Genomic DNA, 27,550 nt, shown 5'->3' with positions numbered 1-27,550 from the left:
CATGAGATAAAATACCTCAAGATTTGAAAAATATTTATTTTAAAAACAGCAATCAGATGGTCTGTAATCACATTTTCTGCTTGGCTTTGAAAGCAGCATTATTCAATATGCCAGTGGGTCCCCCCTCCCAATGGCAACATATTAGAAATTCATGCTGCTCTAATTCATCTGACTCCCTTGATGTACAACGTCCCCCATCGACCCAAAGGAGCACTCCGGCTTCAGTTCCATGTGTCCTGTACAGGACACACTCAAGTGATGCTTGTCAACACACTTGTACAGTGGCCTACAGAGTGCAGAGTGTTCCAGGACTGAATGCTAGAAATGACAGTAGATGCAAGCATATACACTATGCTTGATTTTGTTGCCTGGAAAAAAAAATAAAGCATTTGGGAAATAAAACCCTTCCATTTTATTGCCTTTTAACATCCCTTTTCCATTTTAAACTCCAGAACTTGGAAAGTTGAAGCAGTCAACGAAATTGAAATCTCCTTTGTTGAAATCTCCTTTTTTTTTTTTTTTTCACAGTAAATTTTCTATAATGTGTCATTAGGAACCGCACTCTACAAAAATAAAGGCCCAGGTTCTAAATGAATCCTTTCTGAGAGATTCTAAAACTTTGCAAGGTTTTTCTTTGTATGAAAGAGCTTCTGTTGGCTGCACAAAGAACAAGCAATTGCTACGTATGGGCCAGGCAGCCAGGCTTAAACTTCCCCTTTCACGGATTCATGATTGAGCCCAGCAGTGAATGGACCAGAGTGTAGAGAAAAATGAGAGGCTCTTGACTTCAGCTTGCAGAAATCAAAGGATGTTTCTTCAACCTTAAATACTTAATACTAACATTTTCTTACTCCCTTTCTCTGAAAATAGTTTTGCTGTTTCTTTTTATCAACATAAAATATAGTCCATTGTTACAAAGCAACGTTATTTTAATTTTGTGCCAGTATTAACATTTCTCACTCAAAATAAATAGTCTGTTCAGTATGTTCAAATATCTTAATGACTTACTAGTCTTTGGTTTGGGGGAACAGGGAGTAACACCGATGAAGCCAAAGCGATGCTTGGAAACTAAGTAAGTTACTAAACCAGCAAGTTGAGGGACCCCAGATTCTGGATAACAGTCGTGTAGTCAGTATCTGTGAATCATAGGAAAATTCTAGCACTGGAAAGATCTTAAGAGACCAAAGAGTCTTGGGGTTTTCCATCTTCTAGGGGAGTGTGGGGGAACTTTTACAAGAACTGTGAACAACTGAAATGAATAAGAACAAGTTTATTCTGGCTAATTCCTGGCTTCCCCTGGCTCCAGAGAGATTAGTTTGGCTGGACCCACTAACTGGACCCACAACTCCGCTAGTTACAAATGTATATAGTGAAGTGTCTAGGGTTAAAAGTTATTCCAAGACAAGGTTGGACCTTGTCGATGCTCATTCTAGCATTCTTCAAACCCATTACACTTTCTGAGAAGCATGGGCCAACCCATCCATCAATCAAAATCACTCAAAGGCATTTTGAGAAAATATGAAATTCCTGAATTGTGGGTCATAAATGGCTATGTAACTTGGATTTAGAGAATCAGAATTAACTGGCACTTGTTCAACAACATGGACTGACAGAGATTTTATTAGCATGTTTTATAGCATAGTCTTGGAAGATATGGACTTTTAAAAAATCCAATTAGAATAAACTTCAAGTGCCAGAAGTCTAACTTCTTGTAGAGTCTCAACCCATGACTAATACAAAGCATGGCACAAGGTAGGACATGCAGAAGTGAAGTGGTAGGGTGTCTAGGAAAGACGGTTATCACAGGAACTATGCTTCTCTATATGTCTATGGGGAATTTTAGAAGGCAACATAGATACCTACATTGGGAACTTTTTTTTTTTTATCAGAAAGGAATTTCCATTCAATGTAGCACCTTTTGCAAGAAAGGCACTACACTGATACTATATTAACTACTTTAATATTCACATTATAAAATTAAATAGATGCCAACCGGACTTCCCTGGGCAGACGACCCCACCAATGTGTCCTGGAGTCCCACTTCCCCAGAGTCCTGCCCCACTCAGGAAAGAGAGAGGCAGGCTGGGAGTATGGATTGTCCTGCCAATGCCCATGTTCATCAGGGAAGCATTTACAGAAGTCAGGCCTCCACCTTCTGCACCCCACAATGACCCTGGGTCTGTACTCCTAGAGGGATCAAAAATGGGAAAGCTATCAGGGGAGGGGATGGGATACGGAATTCTGGTGGTGGGAATTGTGTGGAGTTGTACCACTCCTGTCCTATGGTTTTTGTCAGTGCTTCCTTTTTATAAATAAAAAAATTAAAATATTAAATAGTTGACCATATTCCTTTTCTAAAGCAGGCAGCTGATGCACTAAAAGGTTCAAAATTCCAGAGGTTGCTCAAGGTCATACAGCTGCTAAGTGGCAGAGCCACAACATAAACTTAAAGTGTCTGACACACAATGGTCTACAAGGACACTCTACAAGGTGAAGGCTTCTCTAGTTAATAGTAGGTTGATTTCCTACTACCCCAATAGTTATGAAGAAGATTATGGTTAAAGCACAAATAACTATTAGGTAAATCTTCTTCTATGCGGTTTTGCTTTCCCATATGTCACAAAAAATGCTTTACACATTCACTAATACATTATTAAAATAATAAACATACGGGTGGTGGGTGTGTGGTAGCGCAGTGAGTTAAGCACACATGGCGCAAAGTGCAAGGACCGGCACAAGGATCCATGTTGGAGCCCCTGATTCCCCACCTGCAGGGGGTTGCTTTGCAAGCAGTGAAGCAGGGCTTCAGGTGTCTATCTTTCTCTCCTCCTGTCTTCCCTTCCTCTCTCGATTTCTCTCTGTCCTATCCAACAACAACAACAGCTATGACAACAATAACAATAATAACTACAACAAGGGCAACAAAAAATTGGGAAAAATGGCCTCCAGGAGCAGTGGATTTGTAGTGCACGCTCCAAACCCCAGCGATAACCCTGGCGGCAAAAACAAATAAACAAACAAACAAACAAACATACAAGATACTCCACTGTGCTGACCACTGGTCTAAGCTATTCCATCAACCTCATGAAGTAAGAACTATTATTCTCCTTGCTTTTAGGTGAGCAGAGTGGGATCTTTCCAAATTAAGCAATGTTAGAAGAGAATTTCCACAGTGGAAGTACAATGAAGATGTCTCTCACTCCTGAAGTTTCAAAGGAAACAATGCCTGGATGTTTTTTCAGGTTCGAATGCGGCAGTAGGAACTGTTCCTCTTTAGATGCACAGATATTTGGGATTGAAGGAAAACAACTTAGGAGCTTCTCTTTCTTTTCTTACTGTGCTATGAAGCTCAACACCCTTCCCCACCAGATGACCACGAGCTCCTCAGATTTCTGCAGTCCGACTTCCTCATCAGTAATGTCCAACCTGGATAAAAGCTGGAGTATCTTTTCAGCAACACTGATTTCATATGTTTTTGCTCCGAGCAAAGGTAGTCAACAGTTTCTTAACACTTTGTCATGGCAAAGTCAAACTCTGTGGTCACATTTCCCAACTGAAAATATTCAACCTTTTCTCCTTAAAAATATTTTAATGAAAGAGATAAAGAGGGAGAAAAGGAGGGAACATGTGAGGGGAGGAAGAAGGGAGAGATGACAGATGGATAGATAGATAGATAGATAGATAGATAGATAGATAGATAGATAGATAGATAGGTAGGTAGGTAGGTAGATAGGTAGATAGGGGAGGGGGGTAGATAGACACAAAAACACTGCTCAGCACTGGCTTATGTTAATGCTAAGGATCAAACCTGGGGCCTTAGAGCATCCGGCATGAACGCTTTGGCATAACCATTATGCTGTCTTCCCAGATCCTCCAATCTCCTTTTCAAATATTCTCTGCATGTCTTTTCCTTCCTCTCTGTTTTTCCAAATCAAAATTATTATTCATTCCCCTAGTGCAGTATTATCTTTTCCACTAATTTTTTAAACCACCAAACCACATTACTGTAATCTCTTCCAACTAGGAAATCCTCCTAGGTTTATGGTCAATGAAATGAGGTTAGTACTTTTCTTGACCTCTAATTGATTCATGCCTTATTCTAATTGCTTCACACCTATTAATGTTCTCTCCTGTTGTTTATAAGCTCCAGAAAGACAATGTCAGTGTTCTATCAAACATTTGAATTCTTTCAAACATTTACAAAATATTCACACTAGCAAATGACACACAATAGCTCAAAATAAGAACAGAACAGGCTTTTTGTTTCTTAAAGGAATTCGTAGACTTCCATGAAGTTGGTCCTTCTCACTTCATTAGATTCCTATTGAAACATCATAGTGCATCACATTCTCATTCCTGGAATCCAGCCAGAGATCCAGGCTTTGAAACGAGTTACTTTTTTTTATTTGGTGGACTTATTTTAAATTATTTATTTATTTATTTATTATCTTGCATAGATACAGAGAGAAGCTGAGAAGAAATAAGGAGATAGAATGGGAGAGACAGAGAGATAGAGAGAGAGAGAGAGAGAGAGAGAAACAGAGAGAGAGATAATTACAGTAATATTCACTAGTCCTGAAGATTCTATTCTGTAAATGAGGATCAGAGGTTCGAACCTGGTCACTTGTGCACTGTATGTGTGCACTCAACCCAGTGTATCATTGCCTGGACTCTATTTTTTTTTTCACTTTATAAGTAAATGAACCTCCAAACCCATTCTCTTCAAGACCACTGTGACTTAAAAATGGGCTCAGTACAGTTTTGGTATTATTAGAATCCACAACATTAGTCAGATTTATGCAGTTTAAAATAATCCCTACTAGGTACATGGGACTGTTTTAAGTCTGCAGTAATTAAAGTGTGTTAAAATAAATTACCAGTCTCTTAATCACACCAGACATCTTTTAAAATATTCATTAGTCAGTATTTATGATTACTGGATTGCATGGCTAATAATAATTTTTAAAAAACCTAGAAAATACTATTGGAAGAACTAGAGATTGCCCTAAGCCTGCCCAGACCTATACCATTTGCTAAGAAATTCTCATTGGCAATACAATTGACTAGTACTGTAGTCAAAGTGGATGTCCTCCTCAGAATAGAGTTTGAAGGGTATAGTGAAGGTCTGTCAAAATATGAAAACCCATAAGATTCAGCTTGCCAAGAATAAGAGTGAAAAAATCACAGTGCGATGTACTTTGCTAAGGCAAGACAGTCCCTCTATCATGAAAAATACCATGTGTTCCCATGGAAATATTGTGTTGAGGGAAAAAATTCTTAAATCCAGTTTGGAGCAGTGTGAAGTCGGGGAGACTCAAAAGAAACTTGGGTGAGGAAAGTTCCTGATAGGGAAAGAGACCATGGAGACAAGGTCTAGGGATGGTATGTGTGTTAGCTGGTTTCATTTAACCAGTGGAGAGCTTACCATTTGAGAATGAAACAACTACCAGGGAAATATCTGTCAAAACCCCCAGATTTATATTTTCTGAAGTTGCACCAGCAACATTTAATAGATTGATTGGTGAGGGTCTTAAGAAAGCTAAGAAGAAACATCATAAAAAGAGGGACCTGGTTAGTGGCAGATTCATGGTGCTAGCACAGAGACCCAGTGATAACTCCGGAGGCAAAAAAAAAAAAAGAAAAAAGGACTGTGAGAGTTAGAGTTACACTATTTAAGTGAGTATTTCCTTTCCCTCCTCATCTAGCTCCGTTTACATTATGAAGCCGCAGCATGGAGAACAAAACTCTCATTTAATACGTCATGTGTCTTTCTTTGGGGATAGAATGTCTCCAATGGTATGGTCCATATTGACTTAAGAACTTACTGACATAAGAACTGGATCAAAAGAGAAATATATTCATTCACCAAGTTGCAGATGCTACCATGATGCCATCCTGACTTCCCTAGACAGACGACCTCACCAATGTGTCCCATAGTCTCACCTCTCCAGAGCCCCCATCCCACTAGGGAAAGATAGAAACAGGCTGGGAGTATGGATCCACCTGCTAACATCCATGTTCAGTGGAGAAGCAATTACAGAAGCCAGACCCCCTATCTTCTGTACCCCATAAACCAGAGGGATAAAGAGTAGGGGAGCTTCCAATGGAGGGGATGGGGCACAGAACTCTGATGTTGGGAACTATGTGGAATTGTACCCATTATCTTACAGTATCATTAATCATTATTAAATCAATAATTTAAAAAAATCAAGATGGGAGGTAGAGACAGAATGGGAGAGAGAAAAAGGAGACAATGAAGACCTGGGTTGTTGAAGGTTGTAATGTGTGTGCTTAACCAGGTGTGTCAATGCCCACCCCCCTCTGTTATTTTGTAGTCTTACAAGCCACTGTTAAATTACTAATAAAGTTTTGTTGAAAATAAAAAAGATATCCATACATCCATCTATAAAAGAGAGACAGAGAAAGTAAACAAAGTATTTCCTGATGATATGTTGTACATAAGACTGAACCCAGAGTCTCATGTAAGCCAAGCCAAACCTGCAGAACTTACCCGGACACTGAGCTAAGGCTTGTTTCAAGGGAACTGCTTCAAAGAACAACATTACTCATATTAACACATTTTGCATATTTTAAAAAGACTCATTAAAGACCTATGCACACCAGTGTTCATAGCAGCATAGTTATAATAGCCCCAAATAGGAAGTAACGCAGATCCCCAACAACAGATGAATGACTAGGAAAGCTGTAGTATGTATACACGGTACAATGCAGCTGTTAAAAATGATGAGTTCAGGGGCCGGGTGGTGGCGCACCTGGTTGAGTGACATGTTACAGTGCTTAAGGACCCAGGTTCGAGCCCCTGGCCCCCACCTGCAGGGGAAAAGCTTTGCAAATGGTGAAGCAGGGCTGCAGGTGTCTCTCTGTCTCCTCCTTCCCTCTCAATTTCTGGCTGTTTCTATCGAATAAATAAAGATAATAAAAAAAAAATTTAAATGATGAGTTCAGGGACTGCACATTGCACAGAGCACAAAGACCAGCCTAAGGATCCCAGTTTGATACCTCGGCTCCCCACCTGCAGGGGGGCACTTCACAAGCAGTCAAGCGGGTCTGCAGGTGTCTATCTTTCTCTCCTCCTCTCTGTCTTCACCTCCTCTCCCGATTCCTCTCTGTCCTATCCAACAACTACAGCCATAACAACAATGACAACATCAAGAACAACAAGGGCAACAAAATAAGGACAAAAGGCCTCCAGGAACAGTGGATTCATGGTGCAGGCCTGGAGCTCCAGCAATCATCCGGGAGGCAAAACAAACAAACAAACAAATGATGAGTTCATCTCCTGTGCAATATTATGGTCAGAACCTGAAGGCATCATACTGAGTGAAACAAGCCGGAAAATGACAGACCAATACCACCAAATGGTCTCACTTACAGGTAGAACTTAAAAATGAAGGACAGTGTGTGGGTGTGTGGGCGGTAAAAGATGAACCGTGCACTGGGGGTAGTGTGTTACACCAAAGCCTCGGGCTCTGGAAAAGGAGGGAGAAGGACAAGGATGGAAGGACATTGGGATACTTGTGTGTCTCCTAGAAACCAGTCAAGGGGAGGTGAGAGGTTGTGCCTTTCTTTGTCTTAGAGATTATACTATAGACCATTAAGCATTAACCACCCTCACCCCAATAAAATAAAATCAAAAAGACTCATTTTCTATTTTACAAAGTTATAGCTAATACTGAAACATATATACCATTGGAATAAGATATTAAAAACAAACAAACAAATGGGTAAAGTTCTTTTTTTGTCATTTTGAACACTGTAAACACATTCTCTTTCCAGCCTTCAATTAATTGCCAGGCTTTGGAGTTCTGTGTTCATCTTATTAGGCCCTGGATTTTCTCCCCTCTCCTACTAGCTTCAACACCCCCACCAGTTACTCTGGAGTTTCTTTCAGCTGCCCCTTCTTCCCCTCCTGTGTTCAAGTCATGCATATCTCAAATTGATGTCGAAGACTGATAATATAAACTATCTTCCTAACAGAAACACTGCAGTATGAGCATCTTAGTGATCGATTTGTTCACTGTGAGCATGAGAGCACTGTTCAGTTACTTACAAAAATGGCAATAAAAGGGGCTTGGCAGTGGCACTTGTAATTGAGAGCATATGTCACAGTGAGCAAGGACCTGGGCTCAAACCCTGGGGTCCTCACCTGCAGGGGAAAAGCTTCAAGAATGGTAAAGTAGTTCTGAAGGTGTCTCTCTTTCTCTCTCCTTCTCTATGCTCCCCTTCCTTCTTGATTTCTCTGTCTATATTCAGTAAAATAAATAAATAAATGAAATACTTAAATTTTTTATTTGTTTACTATTGGATAGAGACAGAGAAATATTGAGGGAGAGAGACAGAGAGACACTTGTATTCCTGCTTCACCACTCCTGAAGCTTTCCCCCTGCCAGTGGGGACCCAGGGTTTGAACCTGGGTCCTTGTGCACTGTAATGTATGCACTTAACCAACTATGCCACCACTTGGTCCCATAAATATATATATTTTTTAAATGACGATGAAGTTAGCTGGACTTTTAAGTGATTGAATAATTCTGAAGAGTGACAATGTATGTAGAATACTCTTCCCCTCCCCACCTTCCATACACCTGTCTTTCTCAATGAGAAAGAATGATAAACTGGCTCAGTAGTAATGGTGTTATAGAAGAGAAAGGCCCTAGCAAACAAAACGTTAAGAAGAAACTACTAGTCAGGAAGAAGTGCTTATGACCTAGTAAAATGCTCTTCTCTTGGCCATATCCTATTACAAATAATCCTCACTATTTGAGATAGAGGCAGAGAAATTATGTTTTTAATTGACATGAAGAAACAAACAGAAGAAAAAAAGGTTTATAATAAGCCAGTGTTTGTCAAGTATGGAATACCTGTAAAAATACAGACCTCTGAATACCCTGGGTAGGGTATGGGAATATAAAATTTTCCAGGTTATAGACATTTCTACTATATTTGAGAAGATATGTATCAGAGTTACTATAGTCTAGTAGACTTCAGCATGTTACTGGAGATGCATTTGATTAAAACTATGCTACATTACACTGGGAATCAATAATAATTGCTTTTGTGCTTTTTCAAGAAACATATGCTCCCAAAGTGAAAATCTGTGGAATCTATGAGTTGAAAATAGTAGAGAAATTAAGTTTATAGCAGTTACTGTTGAAAAAATGTAGGGGTTTTGTTTGTGGTGAGGAATTTTGCGACATCTTTCACGGTGAGACTCTACCTGAAAACCAGCAAGACAGTTTGACCTGGGGACAGGGCACTGAGGGTTAAATAGTACTTAGTACTTCAGGTAATAAATACAAATGATCAAACATGATAATTCTTGCCTTGGCTAAACAAAGATGGAGATTAGCTTCAGGAGTTTATAGCGTGCCCAGAGAACATCACTAAATAGTTACTCCTAGTCACAGAACTGTGGTATTATTACAATGTAGAGATTCCTACAGTAAATTGTACTTAGATTTCACTCACACCCTGGATACCCACCACATATTTGTATAAGTACCGCGTGCCAACCGGTTTACAAATTTGTAAACAGTCTTACCACAGATATGGAATTAGAAAGCAGTGTTCCATCCTGTGCCAGCATATTGGAAACGGTGATTTCAGGTAGTTCCATGTTCTGTGGATGAAACGGTAGCAGGCCATTATGGTTCACTGAGTGACACAGAGAGTGGTAACCAGGTTCGACTTCATTCAGGTGCACCAGTGAGTGGTCAGGGAGGGAAGGAGGAGTGATGGGTGGAATATTGAAGTCTTCACTTTCCAGGCTCGGCCCAGGGTAGGACTGAAAAAGAGATCGATATTGTTGCAAATTATCACCCCCTTCTTTTTCACCATTATGAACAAACACACATGACTCCTTCAGATATCACTACAAGCAGCATTAAGGACACGGCAAAGACATTTCAAACACTCAGGATTATCTTGCTGCAGTTTGCTATTATGCATAGAAGAAAATTGCCTCAAAGGCATAGCAACTTCTTGTATAAAAAGTGCTTCCATTAGGCAGCTTTATCTTTCCAAGAAGCTGAACTCAAACGGATTTCAAAGGTCCCATTAAAATTTCCAGAGTTTTAATCTGGTTGAATATCTTTTCTACGGGAATTGTAGGGGACGGAGGCAATTTATAAATTTAATATATTTGCTCGACCATGGTTCATAGGGCTCCCTGCTGTTCAGATCATGAAATGTAACACACATTTCAAAAGTTCTGGAGCAATTGTCCTGGGGTTGTGAAAGTTATATTTTTATAAACTGACAAAGTAAAAATAATTAGTAAAGAAGCACTTTATGAATGTTGGGTAAGTGTGGTCAAGTCTGCTTTTAAAAAAAAATTCTCTTCTTTTTAAAAAATATTTTTATTTACTTATTATTGGATAGAGACAGAGAGAATTCAAAAGGGGAGAAGGAGATAGAGAAGAAGAGAGACAGAGAGACACCTGCAGCCCTTCCTCACCACTCGTGAAGCTTTTCCCCTGCAGGTAGGGACCAGGGTCTTGAACCTGCATCCTTGCACACTCTAATGTGTGCGCTTAACCAAATGCGCCACTACTTGGCCCCCCCCCCTTTTAAAATTCCTAACCATTCACATATTGTTTTCCTCTTAAAGTTGACAAACAATATTGCTGCCCATTAAGTATACTTCAGTCAATTTTGAAGGTCAAATAATAGACTAATGTTTCTATTTACTAATCTAGTGATAAAAATCAATAAATAACATGTAAGGTTTTTTTTTCTTTTAGAGAGAAAGTAGATTTAAGTAAACAAGGAACAAATAAAGTGGGGAAAACTACAAGGCACTCTTGTGTTATCAAAGGAATATGGCAAACATTGAAAATGTATAGAAGAATTGAATAATAAAATATGATTACAAATTAATAGCAAGGCACAGAGATATTTGGCAGTACTCTATACAAAGACCTTGGAATATAAAAGGCAACAATTTGGATCCAGATAATTCCTGCAAGCCTATCTTTCAAATTGAGTCTTCATCATGTTTGAGTGCTCGGAAAACAAGGACTTACTTGTCTAACAGCTCAGGGACTGCTGAAGTGTGTAAGATTTGAAATGAACAGGCAAAGCGCAGTAGCCAAAGAAAGTAGTGTAAGGTATTCATTGAGTGTTCAGCCATTAATCCTCATGTGCCTAAGTCCAAGAACTTGGGGCTATTTTTTCCAGATGGTGTCTGCTTAAGAAAAGAAAATCTTCCAGTTGCACTTGCTAAAAGTTGTACAAGGTTGTATCTATTTGTTTAGGTGTAGGCAGAAGAAAAGATTACATGAAAGGCTACTTGGAACATCTGGGACAGAGAGTTCATCATACAGAGACATGTGCAGGGCACTGAGCTCCATGAAGGAAGGTTTTTCTTCCATCTTGGTAGATAAGGGTTCTTAATATTAAAAGTTCTGCCAATATAAATTACAGTACAGAATCTTGTTGAAAAATATATATGTACTTTGTATCCACACTAAAAGTTAGATAACATTTTCACTAGCCTGATCTGTTTTGGACCATAAGTCTAGGGATCTAAACCATCACTTTTTTGTGCTCATGTAAAAAGAAATGAAAGAAAGCTGGGTGGTGGCACACCCAGTTGACAAGGATCCAGGTTCAAGGCCCCAGTACCCATTTGTGGAAAGGTGGTTTCACAAACGGGGAAGCAGGCTTGCAAGTGTCTCTCTTTCTCCCTCTCTGTCTCCCACTTCACTCTCGACTTCTCTCTTTCTATTCAACAAATAATCATAAGTAAAATACTTCAAAAAGAAATGAAAGATGGGAAGCAGTAGAAAGAGGAAGTATAGTTAATTAGTGATGATTTTTACATAAAATATGGTTTTAAGTTCCCTGATCATACTGTCTTTATTTAATCTTTATAATAATATAGCTATTATTATCCCATTTTTTTCTGAAGAGAAAATTGATTCAGAAGACAAGTAACTTTCAACTCATACACAACTCAGCACAGAAGATAAATATATGAAGGAAATAAATTTTTCTTGTTATAATATTTGCATAACTAGTTTAATTGATGCTATATTATTTGGTTGAGTGCAACACAGTCACAAATATCAAACTAGTTTTGATCAACAAAATTTCATAGTTTAGGAACTAGAATTACCATTAGTATTAGGTTTTTGTACCAAATTCCATCCTAGTGCCAATTTGACTAAAAATATTTACTCTTCCAAAGCAAAAGCATTCATAATCTATCTCTTCCATAAACACTTCAAAGCTGAACTTTTTGATATATGTTTTAAAAAGTTACTTTTGTTTCATTAAAACTTTCCTGAATAAATCACAACTACTTCTAGCAACAACAACAACAAAAAAACAGTGTTTATAATTTTACAAATGTTTTTAAACCCCAGAAAATACTTAGGGGTATTCTACCTGTGGTATACCATAACTTGGCATTCTAGAGTTTCTTCAGTAGGTGAATCTTAATTTGTAATGTTTCAAAGTAAGGTTTAGTTGGTCTCACTTTACCTTTAGTGATAACAGTTGGACTGCAATTTAACTAAGCTATGTGGCTTATTTTCAGATAATTACATATTAATGCCATTTCATCCACACACTTACATACCAAAACCACACATCCCACAACTTAACCAGTAACAAGTATTGGATAGTTATGTAGTTCAAGAATTTTAGCAATACTACCTAGCAGTTTCTATTCCTGACTTTAGCAGTCATGGTTATTTGCCAAAAACCTACTACAGTATAATTGATGCCACATAAAAAGTATGGTGGTAATTGTATAAATGTCAAAATGTCACTGAGCTTACAAAAAAATTCAATGTCAAACTAATAACTTGAAATGGGAAATGTGGAAATGAATTTTTACACATTGATTTCTATGACATGACATCTTTATTTTTACTTCTTTAATAACATTGTCGAAATAAGTCTAACTGAATAGTAGATTATATACTAGAGACAATGTGAAGACTTTTAAAATGTCCTATAGTAGGGTATGATTCAGCATTTCCCCTTATTTCCCATACAACTTTTTTTTTTTTTTTTTGGTTAGAATCTGTATTTAATGCTTGTTGAATGAACTGGTAAATGAATCAATGAAGGCATGCATGAATGAATGTGGAAGACATTCTTCAAAGGCATGAAGTTTGCAAATATATCACTGTTATTTCACAGACTTGAAAAAATATTCAATATTCCCAAGACATTGTACTGGCCAGTTGAAAACATGATATGTAACACAAATCAGGAAATCTGTCAGGGAGGTTAAGCAGTTCTATTATGGAAGCAAAGCCTTTAGTAGCCTGAGAAAGACCAGGACAGGGAAGTTTAGCGTTTCTTTCATACTGCTGATTTGCTCCACTGATGTGACCTTCTCTTACCATCCCAAAGTGATACAGATCCTAGAAGACTTATAAGGGTCTATTTGGTATCCATTGACTCTCAGAACTGCTGGAACTTTATCTCCACTGTGAGTAGAGAATTAGCTAAGAATAAAGTAGAAAAGAACACAGTAGGGAAAAACAGAGTAGAAAGAAACACTGCTTCCACATTGGCATTCCTGGCAATATCAGGGCTGATTTTCAGGTCTGGTCAACTGCATGGATCTAATCAGATAGGCAGAAGAAGGGATTTTGATCTTAGCATCAAGGACACTGGTGATGAGCCTAGAAGCTGTTCAGTAGTCAGAGAAGACTGCTGTTAAGGTCACACAGTGAACCCACTCCATTTGCCTACCTACTTAGGATGTTTGTTGACTTGGACTTAATTTCCTCCTTCTGGTCTCAGAAAGAACAAGAGTTTGAAGAATCTTGCATTCTTCATCTCTTTTGAAACCAAAGAGCATTTGCTCCTTCTAAGAATCTTGTAGAGCTCCATCATAGGACTTTTTTTTTTTAGTCTGAATTTGAGATTGCCAAGGAACCAATACAGATAACAAGAGAACAAAGAGAGATTTTTATTTTATTTTTATTGCAAGTAGAGTAAGTGTTGGGGTTTGTTACACGCAAGTTCTTTATAGCATTTAGCCTCTTTGATGTATTTATTATGTGAGTTCTGGAATTTTCCTACCCTTGTGAGCTTCACTTTCAAAAAAAATTATTTAGGGTAATTTAAAAAAATTATTTATTTTAAAAATAAACGGGGGGGGGTTTGCATAGTACCACTCAGCTCTGGCTCATAGTGATGCTGGTGCTTGTACCTGGGACCCCGGAAACTCAGGCATGAAAGTCTTTTGCATAATTATGTTGTCTCTCCAGCCCATTGGGATTTTTTTTATCAGCAATGATAACAGAAGAATAAGACAGGTAAAAATGTCTAGTAACATAATAGTGGTATATATCAGTTTTAACACAGTTACGATTATTGATAAACAGATTCATATATGCCATTGATTGAGTCATGTCCAAGAAAACAAGTCATTAGTAACTATGTAGGAAGGAATTCAGTTATGTTCAGTTATGTTTCCATATATCAGATTTGATGCTGAAGCAAGCATAATTGTGTTCCATAAATAGTTAAGGTGACATATTGCTTCTATTTTAACAGGTTCAAAATAATTTTGGATGTTAAAGAAAAAAAAAAACAGTGGGAGATAGTGAACAGTAAAAGGATGCTGAGGAGTTGAGATGATAATGACTTAATGTTCCTAGCACCATAGCCCTGGTTTTTCAGTCATCTCCACTGACAGGTCTACAATTCAGGCTCACCAATTGCAGACAGTTCTTCTCCCACTGACCAGGTAAAAGACAAATGAATTTGTAAATCAGAATTTCAATGTCTAAGCTTGTAATAAAAGCTATACATCAGGGAGTTGGGCATAGCTCAGCGGGTTAAACACACGTGGAGCAAAGCCCAAGGACTGGCATAAGGATCCTGGTTTGAGCCCCCGGCTCCCCACCTGCAAGGGAGTCATTCACAAGCAGTGAAGCAGGTCTGCAGGTGTCTATCTTTCTCACCTCCTCTCTGTCTTCCCCTCCTCTCTCCATTTTTCTCTGTCCTATCCAACAACAATGACAGCAATAACAACAACAACAACAATAAACAACAAGGGCAACAAAAGGGAAAATAAATAAGTGTAAATTTTTTTTAAAGCTATACTTTCTTACACATTACCACTTTGTGTCTGTAGAGCTATCTTTCCTAGGATATTCTCTGCCAGGTGGTCACATTGCAAATCAGATGGAAAGTTTTTGAGATTATTATCAAGAGGCTGGGTTAGGGAATCAACAGGGGATTCTTGTGATCTGATTCTATTGATTAAGTTTGGGTAATTTAAGGCTTGTAGCTAAAGCCAATGTGTTTTTTTTTTCCTATGCCCAATATCCTAGTCTCCCATTTCAGTTAAAGAGAAAACTTCTCACCTCATTGCAGAAAAATTTCATCCCACCCATCTGTTTACTTACATACCACACACACCCACACACACCCTCACATATATTTTAAATCATATTGTCTTTTATAGTCCATGACCTGTATATCCTGCTTATATAATTTTATAACTGTCTCCTTCTGTAGTACACATCTCCATTTATTGCAGTTTGCTTTGAATATTTTATCCTTACTTTACACGATTATATCTGAAACAGGGATGTTAATTAAGCTGATTTTTCTTTTGATTACTACAAATTCATGTTTCACACAGTCTAGATAGTGTTAAATTATGTTGAGCAGAAAAAAAAAAATAATGCAAGACCTTTTCGGAATCTGGTCTCTTCTCTTTTTAAAACCTAGTTGGTTTTTTTTTTTCAGACTTTGTATTTGTGGAATTTTGTCCACATATTGCAGTCATTATACATAACATTCAATCTTTGATGACAAGATGTCCCATAACTCAGAAAGATTCAAAAGATATAGTATTGTACATATCTTTAAATTATGTGATGGCTTCATGCAATCATGCAAACACTAAAAAATATGGCTATGGTTATAACACTGTAAAATATGTTTCTCATAATGATCCTTCATTTGAAAGATAAATAAATAGCACAGCCATCAAATATATATATAGAACACTTTAATTTTTAATTTGTAACATCATTCCTGAAAGTCCAGGATATAAAAATACCAATGCTTAAACATGTTTCATCTTTTGTTATTGAAAATTCTTGTTGCATGACTCATATAAGTGAATGGAAAGCAAAAAATTAAAGACTTCATAGAAACATAATAAACACCCTGTGCATATTTTCAGAAGTTAAGATCTTATAGTTAATTGATTTCTCCTGAAAGTTTAAACAGCATCAACATTATCTACAATTTCTTTTGAAAAGACCTTCACAAGTATGTATTTTTCAGATTCTTTTGTCTCTGCAGGAACAAGAGTTGATAGCTTTAGACTGTAATGTATTACTGTGGAAAGCTTTGGTCTGTTACATAAATCATCTTAACACTCAGCAAGAATTGTCCAACAGTGCCATTGATGTGCTCAAGCCAATGATCCTGCAAACAATTTTTTTGTCTTTCTTCACATGTTAGACAATAGCAATAAATCATCTTCATATAAAACACACAATGTACTAATTTATCAAGCAACAGTTATCAAAATGCCATCTTTGGTAGAAAGTACAACATTTATTTTATTTGTACTCATTAATTCTTGCAGCCTACATTAAATAAAGGCGATGAATGCCTCATTTGCCATATACCTACCACATGTATAAGTGTAAGACATCCTGTAAAGTATAAATTTAGACACAAAGAACTGTAAGAAATAGTTTGTAACAGAGAAAGTGAATTTGAAGAGATGGGAGAACCTAGGCTCCCAGTAGAGAGCTAAGAGATTTAGGAGTGGAAGTGAACGAGGAATTACTTGAAGATGGCAGGATGAAGGGATTGTTATGAACAGATTTAGCCTGGTAATAGGGTCTAAAGATCTGACACTTCGGCAGAGATAGTGAACAGAAAAAAAAACAAAAACAGAATCAACAAGCAAGCAAATCCAGGTAATGTACCAAGGAGGTTCAACAACAACTTCAGTTCTTTCATAGCTGAGTTAATTTAAAGATTACTCAGAATGGTCACACCAAACTCAACAATCTTTGGAGTACTGGAATCCATCCATGTTGCAATCAAGAGTGAAATCTATGGTTTCCCAATTATAATACAAAGAATTTAAAAATCATGAGACAACACTAAACGAGACAAAAATGAAAATAGCATGCAGAGACTGAATGAGCTTGGAACACAGGGCTGACTTGAGGTGGCCTCAGAAAATGTCAGACACTGGCTAGGTAGCGGCAGAACTATTGATAGATTCGATGCTTGCGGTTGGATTCAGAGGTGAAGAGTTGAGGCACTAGGGATACAAGGACAGCTTCATTCATTGTAGTAGCAGTTTTATTTGCTCTTGATCTACCCATTTTTTTGATTAATGTGTTTCTTATTTTTATGTTCTATTGTTCCTCAGTTGTTGTGTTTTGAGTATAAGCAACACTGTACTAAATACCGTTTCCAGCAGTTATTGTCGGAACTCAGGCCAGTAGCTACTTCTCAGTCGTCATCTTGGCTCCACAGTACAAGGACAGCTAACCAATGCTCCCTGTTGACTCGTGGCTAGAACTGGGAGTCTAATTACTCTGTTGGCGATTTTGACTGGTTCTATGGCCAGCTCTCTAGAGATATTCAGAAACTTCATGAACATGTTGAATGGAGTAGATGCTTCTCTTTGCCGTAATTCACAAACAATAGTGAATTATCAGTATTGCTTGGGGACCTATGTGAGCCTCTGAATTGTATTTTAGAAAACATTTTTAAACCGGGCATTTTGTATAGGCATAAGGGTTTTTTCCTTTGGCTAAAAAATACATAGTTGAGGGGCTGGGTGGTGGTGCACCTGGTTGAGAGCGTTATGTTATAATGTGCAAGGACCTGGGTTCAAGCCCCCTGCCCCCCACCTGCAGGGGGAAAGTTTCATAAGTGGTGAAGCAGGGCTGCAGGTGTCTATCTGTCTCTATCCCTCTCTATCTCCCCATTCCTCTCATTTTATGGCTCTCTCTAGCCAATAAATAAACACATAAATAAATAAATAAGATTAAATAGTTGATAAGAAAGACAGAACTTCCTTCCTAACCCACAACTCACCCAGGGCTGGTAAGTGAGGACAGGCTGGAGAAGAGCTGCTCCTGAAATCCTAATTGGGGTCCAAGAAAGCTCCCCCTCGAATAGGGAATTATTTCATATTCACTGTCTATAGTTTGTTTTTTTCTTTTTTTTACCAGAGCACTTATCAGCTCTGGTTTACGGTGGTGCAGGGGATTGAACCTGGGACTTTGGAGCCTCAGGCTTGACTGTCTGTTTGCATAACCATTATACTATCTACCTCTGCCCTCATATTCACTGTTTAAAGATTATCATTGACATAGTTAAATTGCATATTAATTTATTTTTTAATCTCCTTTTGTTGCCCTTGTTTATTTTTTATTGTTGTAGTTATTATTGTTGTTGTCATTGATGTTGTTGTTGTTGGGTAGGACAGAGAGAAATGGAAAGAGGAGGGGATGACAGAGAGGGGAAGAGAAAGATAGACACCTGCAGACCTGCTTCAACGCCTGTGAAGCAACTCCACTACAGGTGGGGACCCAGGGGCTCAAACCAGGATCCTTATGCCTATCCTTGTGCTTTGCTCCACGTGCACTTAACCTGCTGCACTACCTCCCAACTCCTGTTAAATTGCATTTTTTATAGCAAGTTTATATACAACTATCTATACTTAAATTTCTAGGTGAGCTCAGTCTTCACAGTGAGCAAATACATTGTGAGATTCACTTCCCTTTTTTTTTTTACTTTCCTTTATAAGTTACCCATGCCACGCGGCAATACAAGTAAAGAAAAGCAGAAAACATACATGGAAAAAATCATCACTTTTAATCTCATGTCTCAGGAAAAATGAAACACTACAAAATCATCATTCTTTTTAAATTAATTAATTAATATTGGAGAATTAATGTTTTACATTCAACAGTAAGTACAATAGTTTGTACATGCATATCATTCCCCAGATTCCCATATAACAATACAACCCCCACTAGGTCCTCTGTCATCCTTCTTGGACCTGTATTCTCCCCACCCACCCACCCCCACCCCCACCCCCACCCCAGAGTCTTTTACTTTGGTGCGATATGCCAATTCCATTTCAGGTTCTACTTCTGTTTTCTTTTCTGATCTTGTTTTTCAACTTCTGCCTGAGAGTGAGATCATCCCATATTCATCCTTCTGTTTCTGACTTATTTCACTCAACATGATTTTTTCAAGGTCCATCCAAGATCGGCTGAAAATGGTGAAGTCACCATTTTTAACAGCTGAATAGTATTCCATTGTGTATATATATACCACAACTTGCTCAGCCACTCATGTGTTGTTGGACACCTGGGTTGCTTCCAGGTTTTGGCTATTACAAATTGTGCTGCCAGGAACATATGTGTACACAGATCTTTCTGGATGGATTTCTTTTTAGTGTGAGTTTTTGGTTCTGTTTTGGATTCTTTTTTTTTTAATGTTCACTTATTTACTTAATAGGACAGATATATTGAGAGGAGGAGGGATGACAAAGAGTGAGAGAGAAAGAGAGAGAGAGAGAGAGAGAGATGCATGACTGCTTGCAACCCCCATCCCCACAGGTGAGGACTAGGTTTTGAACCTGGGTCCTTGAATATACTAACATATATGTTCAGCCAGATGTGCTACCACCCAGCATCACTTTGCTTATTTTTCAAAAATATTTATTCCCTTTTGTTGCTGGTTTTATTGTTGTAGTTATTATTGTTGTTATTGATGTCATCATTGTTGGATAGGACAGAGAGAAATGGAGAGAGGAGGGGAAAACAGAAGGGGGAGAGAAAGACAGACACCTGCAGACCTGCTTCACCACCTGTGAAGCAACCACCGTCTGCAGGTGGGGAGCCAGGGGCTCGAACCAGCATCCTTATGCTGGTCCTTGAGTTTTGCACCACCTGTGCTTAATCCACTGTGCTACTTCCCGATTTCCTTCCTTGTTTGTTTGTTTTTAATGACAGAAGTTAGTTTACAGAGCTCTGAGTTTGGAGCTAGAGAGGCTATATGCAAATCTCAGCCCAAATTTTAGTAGATATCGTTAATTCCTTCTGACCTTAGTTTCCAAATCTATAAATGGGGATGACAATAGTACTCAAATCATTACACGACAGTCAGGATTCAATGAAATCCTCTGATCTGAATCACATCACAATCAACAATCATATGCATTTTTCCCCCAGGAGAAAGTTATAGAGTTCTAATATTTTGGATTGAGTAGACTCGCAGATTGCTCATTTGAAAGAAAGTCTCAGCGACTATGTCTCCACATTAGGGATGAGAAAAATGAGGTCGGGGGGCTGAGTGGTGGCACATATAGCACAAAGTGCAAGGGCCGGAGCAAGGATCCAGATCAGAGCCCCAGCTCCCCACCTGCATGGAGGATACAAACGCGAAGCAGGTCGGCAAGTGTCTTTCTCTCTCTCCCAGTACCCTACCTCTCTCAGTTTCTCTCTGTCCTATCTAATAAAATGGAGAAAGTGGCATCCAGGAGCAATGGATGGAGTCCCAGCACTGGCATAGCCCCCAGAGATAACCCTAGAGGCCAAAGGAAAAAAAGCAGTATGAGGTCTGATGAAGTTAAGTCGGAATGCACACAACTAATTGTGTAGTGGGGAAGCTGGTGACACGACTATGCAGATATTTTGCATTGAATATCAGAATAAAAGCATTGGGTTTTATTCAGCATACTGTTTGTACACATCTGACAGTGTTAAGTTTCAGTGGAATTTCTTTATGGAAAGCTTTTGTATCCTGATATGTATCTAGTCAGATTCTGTATTTACTGATTCATATGTAGACAGCTAGCATGGACTTGAGCATTTAGAACAGTCTGTTCACCTATTTTCATTTCTACATATTTTTATTTAAACTTTAACATACACACTATGTGTGTTGATGGGCATTATTTTCACTTCTGGTTACAAAAGAAATCAGCAAAAACTCAAATTCTTCCTAAAGAAACCAGGTGACCAGAGACCCAGCACTAAATAGATGGTGTATGCTTGGCTTGGTCCCTCCCTTCATCAAGGGAGCCAATATCAAAAAGAGAGGCTCCTTTTAAAGTTTTTTTTTTTTTTTTCCAAATTCATCAGACTCTGGATTTACAATTCTTACTCTTTTATCAAATGGGTCCCTCAATATTTGAGGATTGTAACCTCTTTTATTTATTTATTTATTATTTATTTATTTATTTATTTTCCCTTTTGTTGCCATTGTATTTTTATTGTAGTTGTAGTTATTATTGTTGTTGTTATTGATGTCGTCGTTGTTGGCTAGGACAGAGAGAAATGGAGAGGGGAGAGGAAGACAGAGAAGGGGACAGAAAGGTAGACACCTGCAGACCTGCTTCACCTTCTATGAAGGGACTCCCCTGCAGGTGGGAGGCTGGAATACGACTGGAATCAGGATCTTTATGCAGGTCCTTGCGCTTGGCGACACGTGTGCCTAACCCGCTGTGACCCGACTCACCGGATTGTAACTTCTTCCTATCTTGTTATGGAAAAAGTTTATGCCAAAAAAGAGCAGGGTATAAGAACTAAGAAAGAAAGAAAAAAAAAATAACATACAAGAAATGGAGAAAACTCCCTGGGTTGAATAAGGATAAAAGTCACCACTGTTGAGTTCCCCAAAAGTAGCCTCCCTAGGGAAAAGTGGCAGGAAGTAAGATAGTTACCAAGAAAAAAAAGTCACCTGTGATTGTTCATCTTCTGGAGGAGAAAGGAAAAAGCCTCCAAGGGTGTGAATTGGTCTGAGATGCACATGGAAAAGAAAAATAGGGTGGGGGTGGGTGGGGGCGCACCTGGTGGAGTGCTCACGTTACAGTGCGTAAGGACTCAGGTTCAAGCCCCCTTCTCCACCCACAGGGGAAAAGCTTCACAAGTGGTGAAGCAGGGCTGCAGGTGTCTTTCTGTGTCTCTTCCTCTCTTTCACCACTCCCCTCTCGATTTCTGGCTGTCTCTATCCAATAAATAAATACAGATAATAACAATTATAACAACAACAACAAAAGCTGTGCCTTCTAAAACTCTCCTAGGAAAGGACACTGAACAAGTAAGAGTAAAGTTTATAGCAAAGAGGAATTTCATTCCAGCATTCACCCTGAGAACTTCCCAACTCACTTCTAAGATTTATTTATTTTTAACTTAAAACATTTAACAAAAAATTTATAATAATAAAATATAAGTAGGGGGGTCGGGCGGTGGCGCAGTGGCGCAGAGCATGGGGACCAGCATAGGGATCCCGGTTTGGCCCCAGGCTCCCCACCTGCAGGGGAGTTGTTTCACAGGCGGTGAAGCAGGTCTGCAGGTGTCTGTCTTTCTCTCCCCCTCTCTGTCTTCCCCTCCTCTCTCCATTTCTCTCTGTCCTGTCCAACAACGAACGACATCAACAATGGTAATAATAATGACCACAACAAGGCTACAACAAGGGCAACAAAAAGGGGGGGGGGAATGGCCTCCAGGAGCGGTGGATTCATGGTGCAGGCACCGAGCCCAGCAATAACCCTGGAGGAAAAAAAAAAAAAAAAATATATATATATATATATATGTAGTGAGAATAGGCTGGCCATTTAAAAAAAAGAAAGAAAGAAAAGAAGAGAGGATTGGAGAGAAGAGAATAAAAGATAAGAAATGAAAAGAAAATGAAAAAGAAAAGACAAGTTATGAGAATATAGAGGAACTGGAAACTGTTAGTGATGATGACAAGATGATGGCTGAGAAAGAAGCAAAGGGGGCGACTGGGGTGAGTGGGGTAGCGTACCTGGTGGAGCGAACATATTACAGTGCACAAGGACCTGGGTTCGAGCCCCTGGTCCCCACCTGCAGGGGGAAGCCTTTGTGAGTGGGGAAGCAGTGCTCCAGGTGTCTCTCTGTCTCTCTCCTTGTCTACCTCCCCTCCTCCTCTCAATTTCTGTCTGTCTCTATCCAATAAATAAATAAAGATAATACTTTTTTTTTTTTTTAAAAAAAAGGAAAGAAGTAAAGGAAGCCTTCACCACTCTGGATAAGAGAAGCAGAAGGCAAACAACTCTCATTTATACAGATTTGGAGTGTCTAAAGAAATCTGAGATTTAGTATGAAGTTTATATTTTTGTAGGCAACAATAGTCAAATGTTTGTAACTTCATTCGGATCAACCTAAAGAGCATTCCCCCCGACCCATATGATACACTGTGGCTTTCTCAACAGCAACATGGATCGAGGTTTATCTGTTAAAACTCTGACATGTTTAGTTATCTAAAATAAAATGTAGGGTAAAACTTTAACTACTCCACTACATGTGATCCAAGGGCTCTACAGGGCAGAGTGTTAAGAACCCAGTGTCCTGGGAGTCGGGCGGTAGCACAGCAGGTTAAGTGCAGGTGGCACAAAGCGCAAGGACTGGCAGAAGGATCCCGGTTCGAGCCCCCGGCTCCCCACCTGCAGGGGAGTCGCTTCACAAGCGGTGAAGCAGGTCTGCAGGTGTCTATCTGTCTCTCCCCCTCTCTGTCTTCCCTTTCTTTCTCCATTTCTCTCTGTCCTATCCAACAATGATGACAACAATAAAACAATGAGGGCAATAAAAGGGAATAAATAAATAAATATTTATTAAAAAAAAAAAAGAACCCAGTGTCCTATGGTGAAGGGAGATGGCAAGCTGGTAGAAGGTGTGGTGTGAGGAAACCTATTATGGCGGGGGGGGTGGGGTGGCAGTGGGGAGAATGCTGGTGTCACACCTGGTCCAACACATGTCACAGTGTGCAAGCACCCCAGTTCCAGCCCCTTCTCAAGTGTTGAAGCAAGTCTGTAGATGTCTCTCTTTCTCTCTCCCTTTTCAACCCCCCTCCCAATTTCTTTCTGTCCTATCTATTAAAAAAAGAAAGAAAAAGGAAAAGGAAAACAGCAGCCGGGAGTGGAGGATTCATACATAGTCCCAGCAATAAGCCTGTTGGTGACAGCAACAACAAAACACACACTTGGAGAGTTGCGTTGCTATGTTTTGTGTGCAACCCAGGTTGGAGCCCAGCCTCAACTGCATGGAAGGAAGTGTTGATGCTATGCTCTCCCTCTCTCTCTCTCTCTCTCTCTGTCTTTATCTAAAAACATAAAATAAAATTTTATTATGTCCTGATTGTTCATCAATGGAGTCTAACTTGGGTGATCTACTTTCTCAAGTTAGAATCACAGCTCTCAGAGGCAGACTGGGAGTATGGACCGACCAGTCAACGTCCATGTTCAGCAGGGAAGCAATTACAGAGGCCAGACCTTCCACCTTCTGCAACCCACAATGACCCTGGGTCCATGCTCCCAGAGGGATAGAGAATGGGAAAGCTATCAGGGGAGAGGAAGGGATATGGAGATTGGGTGGTGGAAATTGTGTGCAGTTGTACCCCTCCTACCCTATGGTTTTGTTAATTTATCCTTTCTTAAATAAAATATAAATTTAAAAATAAAATAAAATATCAAAAAAAGAATCACAGCTCTCCACAGGCTCCTGTGCTCATAAAGGCCCCAGATCAAATTGATGGGGTTTACAGATAACAATATTTATAAACTTTTCCCATATTTGGGAGCTACTCTCTTCTTTGATCCAGCTTTTTAGCCCTTTTTCCAGCCATGGCATCATCTGCCCAGGCAATAACTTGGGTCCACCTGTATATCAGATGCCAGGCTCAGGAAAAAAACTAGTAATGTCATGGGCCCCTTGGAATATACTTAAAATAGATCTACTAACTTTTTCCAAAACGGAAACCCCAAATCATCTGCAATATTCCAGCCTTTAGGTTCATGATTAGTCAACAATTTGTATGCTTTATATGTTAACTCTTTTTTTTTCAGATACCAGGTTCCAGACACTACCATGATGTCAACAGGACTTTCCTGGGCAGATAATCCCAATAATGTGTCCTGAAGCTAGGCCTCCCCAGAGCCCTGCCCCAATAGGGAAAGAGAGAGACAGGCTGGGAGTATATATCGACCTGACAACGTGGAAGCAATTACAGAAGCCAGACCTTCCACCTTCTGCACCTTAAGGTGACTCTGGGTCCATACTCCCAGAGGGTTAAAGCATAGGAAAGCTATCAGGGAGGAGATGGGATATGGAGCTCTGGTGGTCGGAATTGTGCAGAATTGTACTCCTCTTATCCTATGGCCTTGTCAGTGTTTCCATTTTATAAATAAAAATTTTAAAAAATATGAAAGGAAAAAAAAGAATCATAGCTCTGGTATTACCATCTGTTGGTATTAATAGTTACCATCTTTTTGACTGTTTACTCCAGCTCTCTACTCTGTTTTGGGTTGTTGTAAGAATCAAACAAGATATGTAAGCAAAACTTTTGCTGGGTTCCTTACCAAGACACAGGTATCTATCCACTGAGAGCTATTGTAATTATGGATCTAATTCACTCATTAATTGAGAGTAGGACAGCAATGACCTCAACATTCAGCCAAGCAGAAGATTCCTGCTAAAACATCATCATCATTGCTGATAAGCAAGAAGCCTAACAGAAGTGAGAGCATTAGAAATAGCCAGCTCAGCACTGACAGGCTGCTGCCCCAGCCTTATCACTGTAGTTTTGCTGTCTGCCGACTCTCCCTCCACCACAGCTATTCTTATTTCTGAGTTTAGAAAACAACACTTGCTTTGAGGCTTAGCCTGACTTTTTAAAAAATTATCTTTATTGATTCAATAGAGACAGCCTGAAATCAAGAGGGAAGGGGGGGGGGATAGAGAGGAAGAGAGACAGAGAGACACCTGCAGCACTGCTTCACCACTCATGAAACTTTCCCCCTGCAGGTAAGGACCAGGGAATTGAACCTGAGTCCTTGTGAGGTTTAGCCTGACTTAATGAAGTTTATCTCCTAAAGGTTTAGCCTGCCTTTAATAAGGGTTATCTTCTATTCAGAAGTCCAGTTTTGGGCAGGAGATTGCTCATGGTTGGTTTCAAACTGTGGCCATGTGAGCTGTTATGAGTTTCAGACCACACTCTCCTGTTTGAATAATTGCATACTAGGACTTTGCTAGCAACAGAATTAATTATCACACCTTATAAAAGCATCAGAGTATAGTGGAAAGCGTCGTCTAAGACATCCACACATTAGTTTAATACAGTTAGAATTATGGTTCTAAATGTTTATAACCAATCTGTAAAACAACATACATGAGAAAAATATGGATACAGATAAAGATTTTAACTGGAACCCACTTTGTGTTTCTGGGAAGTCTAGCTACTAAGTCTGTTCTAAAATGGAGGAACTGAAACTGCAAAGAGAAACTTAACACTTTGTTTAAAGGTGTCTGGGGTGGCAGATGAGGATACCAAGGAGATTCAGCAGAGACATGGGTGGGAGGAAAAAAAAACCTCAGCTTTTCCAAACCTTAGTGTTCTTATATTAAAAATGGGCAAAATCATTTCTATTTGACATGTTGGCATATTGAAATCTTAACATTTTTGGAGCAATCTGTAAGTGCCTTGAAAATGGAATCAGTATCGACAGATGACATCATTAAACATTCTGCATTTGAAATGCCTTATGTATTTTTTAGATTGTCTTTAACAGCAAGATTATTAAAATAAATGCCTAGAGGCTGAGAGACTCATCATGGTTGTATAAAAACGCTTTCACATCTGAGGCTCCTGGGTTCAGTTCCTGCACCAGCATCAGTCAGAGCCAAGCTTTCTGTCTTTCTCTCTTGCTCTCTTTCTTCTCATGAAAATGAGAAAAGTTATCTTTTTAAAGACAATTTTTTAAACATCAGCATATATGCAAGGTGATTTTTAACAGGGTCACTGAAATATTTTAAATTGTTCATGATAAAGGGAAAAAAAGTAAAGAACAAGATTGAATAAGAGAAAGGTCTAGTTTCAAAATGTGTCAAAAGCAACTACTGATAGATAACTAGTCACATTCTGAACTAGAACCATAATTCTTCTGACTTCCTATATATCTTGCTGTCACTTGACAGTTGTCCACTGAGTAAACCATCCTCCAAATGAAATTTGATGCTTTAAGAATCTTAAGAATTTTTTTGGGGAGTCGGGCTGTAGCACAGCAGGTTAAGCGCAGGTGGCGCAAAGCGCAAGGACCGGCATAAGGATCCCGGTTCGAGCCCTGGCTCCCCACCTGCAGGGGAGTCGCTTCACAAGCGGTGAAGCAGGTCTGCAGGTGTCTCTCTTTCTCTCCCCCTCTCTGTTTTCCCCACCTCTCTCCATTTCTCTCTGTCCTATCCAACAACTACGACAACAATAATAACTACAACAATAAAAAACAACAAGGGCAACAAAAGGGAATAAATAATAAATAAAATAAATTAATAAAAAAAGAATTTTTTTCTTTAAATTACCAGTGCTATTCCATTCAGATATTTTCATAATATTCAACACTGAAGTTGATTTTCCAAATGTTTGAAAAAACATATCACCAGACAATTATAATAACATCCCTAGCATACTCAGCAGTAAACATTCATTTTCTGAAATAAAAAATGAGTCTTCTATTCACAAATCCCACAGCTTGGAAATGTAT

The 27,550-nt window shown here is 39.0% G+C and overlaps 1 protein-coding gene across 2 annotated transcripts in view; it reads right to left on the bottom strand.

Moving 5' to 3' along the window:
• Positions 1–27,550, bottom strand: part of TOX (thymocyte selection associated high mobility group box) — a 380,779-nt gene that overhangs the window by 156,186 nt on the left and 197,043 nt on the right. For both annotated transcript variants that reach the window (XM_007526729.3, XM_060200977.1), the window contains exon 3: positions 9,563–9,805. In XM_007526729.3, coding sequence (XP_007526791.1) covers positions 9,563–9,805 — 243 coding nt within the window. The remainder of the gene's footprint in view (positions 1–9,562; positions 9,806–27,550) is intronic.

Source organism: Erinaceus europaeus, chromosome 1 (genome assembly GCF_950295315.1).
Source record: "Erinaceus europaeus chromosome 1, mEriEur2.1, whole genome shotgun sequence".
In the NCBI taxonomy this organism is placed as follows: Eukaryota; Metazoa; Chordata; class Mammalia; order Eulipotyphla; family Erinaceidae; genus Erinaceus; species Erinaceus europaeus.
The sequence above is the reverse complement of the archived record's forward strand: the minus strand, read 5'-3'. Positions and strand labels throughout refer to the sequence as shown.